The 4,179-nt window shown below is 37.8% G+C and overlaps 1 protein-coding gene across 1 annotated transcript; it reads left to right on the top strand.

Annotated features, from left to right (window-relative positions):
- Nucleotides 1-264: 264 nt before the first annotated feature.
- DMAC1 (distal membrane arm assembly component 1) lies at nucleotides 265-1,562 on the top strand. Its single transcript, XM_049770498.1, has 2 exons — nucleotides 265-541; nucleotides 1,294-1,562. The coding sequence occupies exons 1-2, from the start codon at nucleotides 265-267 to the stop codon at nucleotides 1,356-1,358; spliced, it is 342 nt and encodes a 113-aa protein (XP_049626455.1). The 3' UTR covers nucleotides 1,359-1,562.
- The last annotated feature ends 2,617 nt before the right edge of the window (nucleotides 1,563-4,179 follow it).

Raw genomic sequence — 4,179 nt, 5'->3', positions numbered from 1 at the left:
GGAAATTGAAGTTTGAGATATTTAGGTAGTTATCTCATTCTGAAAATAATGGCTGAGAACATTTGGTATATAGTACGAATATAGATTTTGCTATTAAAAAAAATAATTAAACAAGTCCCTTCTGTTGGCCTACTCTTGCTTGAGCGATCCGAAAACAAAAAAAACTACATTTCCCAGAAGCCTTTCAACCTCTTCCGGTTCAACTCTGCTTTGCGGCTTTTACGTCAATTCGACCTGTAGGCTCCTGGATCTGAGTTCCTGAATATGGGGTCTTCGGTGTCCCACTTTCCAGATCCTGTCAAAATCGCTGCTTCTCCCGAAACCACCTCCTCCGCCGACAAGTCCGCACCCCTCGCAACACCAGGAGCGCCAACGCCTGAAGCCGAAAAACCCATGTTTAATAACTGCTGGAGCTGTCGCGTGCTTTCCGGGCTGGGGCTGATAGGGGCGGGCGGATACGTGTACTGGGTGGCCAAGAAGCCCATGAAGATGGGATATGCACCAGGTCCAGGGATTATTGCGCAGATGACCATCGGCATCAGTGAGAATTGGGGTTCAACTTGCAGTGGGATGGGAAGTAGGAGAAGCGCTGAGAAGCCACTTGGATGGGAGTGGAGTGTGGCTTAAGTTTGGGACTGATCACTATGAAGAAAAGCTCACCCCAAACACGGTGCAGCGATATGGGGAGGGGGAAGTAAGGGAGGAGGTGATTGGGTCTCTAGAAATTAATGTTTCTAAAGAAAACGTTTAGTCTCTATTTTATCTTCATCCATAATAGTTATGATTTGCCCCCATTTTATTATTTAAGAGACATCCAACTAGGAAGCGCCTTGTTCAAGGCTAACTTTTGTTCCTAAGGTTTTTTGTTTGTTTGTTTGGTTGGTTGGTTTTTTTTTTTTTTCCCCTATGATTTGTCTCCAAGTCCCAAGAAAACCCAAGCAAGGACACTGGACCTTTGTTTAAGAATTTTGGGCTTTGTTGTCAGCTTCGATGTGGATTCCAAACTTACATTGGATTAGTACACATGGCCAATAGTTCTTATCTGTAGCACTAATACATTAATGTCAAACAGAGTCTTATGAATCCCAGTAAAATCGCTCTCTTTGGTTGAACAGTTAAGAATTTTAGAATTTTTAGATTAGGTTCATTTCTTGCTGCTTGGAGATATAACAGTATGTTCATTTTTCCCCTTCCCCCTTTTTCAATATGTAATTGTAATATATATCTTAAGAGTATTGTGTTAAACAAGGTAACGTGTAGCATGCACAATAAAATATATTTGTCTTTTTCTAGGCATTGCTTGTTGGGGTGTAGTCATCCTGACGGACCCCAAAGGAAAAGCCTTCCGTGTTGCTTGAATATATCACCAGTGAATTTGTCGTCATCTTTTCTGCCTTTCTCCATAGCATACAAAGCAAGCATGGACCTTATGCATGGTCCACATGGATGTTGAGACATTTGAGATCTGCCTAAACTGAAGAGAGAAATATGGATCGTCATTGACCATAGATGTTTGTGACTTTTTCGGGTTCCACAAGTACCAATAAATACATTAGAGGACAGATTCTATTTTATATCTGTGGACTAGATTATAATTTGACCCCTTCCCCAAATAAAAAGGAAATGATAAACCAAAAAGGAAATTTAAATGATCCCAATTTAAAGTATCACTTTTTTTTTTTTCAAACTATATCAATGCCTGTTACTAGCCTAATTCTGGTTAGGACCAGTGCGATATATATTAATAGTTCAAATTATGACCATGTATTATTCATGTTTTCAAATCTTTGTTAAATCCAGCACCTCAAGAGAGTTCACATATATTCTGAGGTGATTTCTTTGGTGGTAGTTGAACCTTAAAAGTTCAAGTGATTTTTTCAGACTGATTGTGCAAGTCATTGATGGAACCTAGGATTTAATGGTTTGTTTTTATTTCAAACTGGAATGATGTCAGAGAGGTAAGAGTAACCTTTATGAATCAATTAAATAATAAAATGAACAAATATGAGAATATTTAAATGTCAAAACAAAAAATGTTGAATTATTGCCACCAGGTGCAACCTTCCAACCCCTAAGCCAGGGGTCCTGAAACTTTTTAAACCGGCCAGTTTTCTGCTCCTCAGATAATTGAGGGCCAGATTATAGTTTAAAAAAAATGAACAAAATCCTTTGCATACTGCACACATCTTATTTTGAGGTAAAAAGATAAAATGTAGGGGCCATAGAGATAACACAGGGGTAAGGAGTTTGCCTTAGACGCAGAAGGATGGTGGTTCAAATCCTGGCATCCCATATGGTCCTCCAAGGAGCAATTTTTGAGCATAGAGCCAGGAGTAACCCCTGAGCGCTGCTGGGTGTGACCCCCCCAAAAAAAAGATAAAATGGAAATAAAATATTTAAAGTGAAGAATAAATAAAGTTAAATCAAGAAACTTGCCAGTATTTCAATGGGCACTATGAGCCTGCTTTTGGCTAAAGTATTACTTTTTTTTTTTTTCAAACTGCATCAATGCACCTAACCCTGGTGCGATATATATTAATTAATTGCCTGATGGTCAATGCCCAGTTCCATATTTTCACTGTTGGTCATTACAAGTTTTACAAGTGTGCATCAGTTATCCTAGATCAGGTAGATTTCAGATGTTTCATTCTGGAAAAAGTCTGTTCACAGACATAAAGTGCTGCCAAAGATGGTTGCCGATTTGAGGGCATGTCTTAGATTAAGATATGTCTTAGAGGGGAGAGATGCATAGAAATTAGGAAGGCTACTTGACTTTATTATGTCTTTCAGAAAGTCACAATAATGCAGTTCAGTCCGTTTCATTTGCTAAATTGTATCCACATTTTCAATGTCAATAAAAATGTGTTATGTAAAAATTCTATGCCCTGTTCATAGAGATGAAGCTCTTTTAAGTCTAAATTGGAACTCCTTTTGCAACTTTTCCAGTGAATCCACACATTCTGTTTGGGAATGCAATCAATGGTTTTTCTACTAACATATTTTGAGTTGTAGAGAAGTGGCAGAAAATTTCCTCCTTTTTTGATAAGGAGGCCTGATTTTACTTCAAATGCTTTCACATGATTTCATAACACAGATAAGCTTTCCCTTTCCTTGATGTTGCATATTGAAACTTGAGTAGCTCTGTTACATCTCAGAAAGATGAGGTACCTTTTTTTCCCCTGCATTATTGAGTTCTGGTGCTTTTTGTAAAGCAGAAAAACTGATCTGTGGAAGTAAGCCATAGAAATGTTTCAAAAACTCTTCCTTGATTCAGCCAATGGTTCAAAACATCTTCATAGGCAATGTTTAGCTCAGACTGAAATACTCTGTAGTTTAGTGCATTAGATCTAATGAATTTAACAAAAGATACCACAATTTTCATAACAGAGTCCCACTTCAATAATTTACTACACAGCATTTTTTGGTTGATGAGGCAATGTAGACTTATTGGATGAGAATACTCCTTGATTAGACCCCACCATGCTAGGTGCACCATCAGTTGTCACACTGGCTAGTTTAGCCCAATCCAGTTCCAAACCATTCACAATTTGGCAAACCTTTTCAAAAATATCTCTAGTTAGTTATTCCTTCAATGTTTTGCAGTGCAGCGAACTCTTCGAAAAAGTCATTTGTCCCATGAATAAAATTTAGAAGTTGTGCAGAGTAATGAACATCATTGCTTTTATCAAGTGCCAAGGTAAAATAGGAACTTTTTGTTTGCAGTTTTGCAAATGCCAATGCCAATTGTTTTCCATTTCTTCAATCCTGTGTAAATGTAGATAATCAAAGACTTACTCATTATACAGCTAAGCAGGACAGGCAGTGACAGCAAAAACACCCAGCAGTCTGGATAAATGGCCTCTGGGGCCGCATGTGACCCATGGGCTGTAGTTTGAGGAACCCTGTCCTAAGTACTGCTAGTTGTGACCTCTAAGGATCCCAGCACTGCCAGTATACTCCACAGGGTAAAGCAGTATCATGCTTTTACTCTCATAACTATAAATCTGATTAGTTAAGAACCACCAGTCAAGTCTTGGTCTCCTAGCAATGGGATCCCTCTCCCATATATATGTGTATATATATATTTATATATATATATACATAGCTATATATAATATATATGTATAGTTATATATAATATATAACATATAGTGATATATATATAGTGATACATATTTA

This window comes from Suncus etruscus, chromosome 1, assembly GCF_024139225.1.
Source record: "Suncus etruscus isolate mSunEtr1 chromosome 1, mSunEtr1.pri.cur, whole genome shotgun sequence".
Taxonomy (NCBI): Eukaryota; Metazoa; Chordata; class Mammalia; order Eulipotyphla; family Soricidae; genus Suncus; species Suncus etruscus.
This window is presented reverse-complemented; position numbering and strand designations above follow the sequence as displayed.

Excerpts from the sequence above, each read along its gene's own strand:
- DMAC1 (XM_049770498.1), top strand. The coding sequence starts at position 265 with ATGGGGTCTTCGGTGTCCCACTTTCCAGATCCTGTCAAAATCGCTGCT. Across the intron at positions 542-1,293 it reads GCAGATGACCATCGGCATCA|GCATTGCTTGTTGGGGTGTA; the intron begins GTGAGAATTGGG and ends GTCTTTTTCTAG.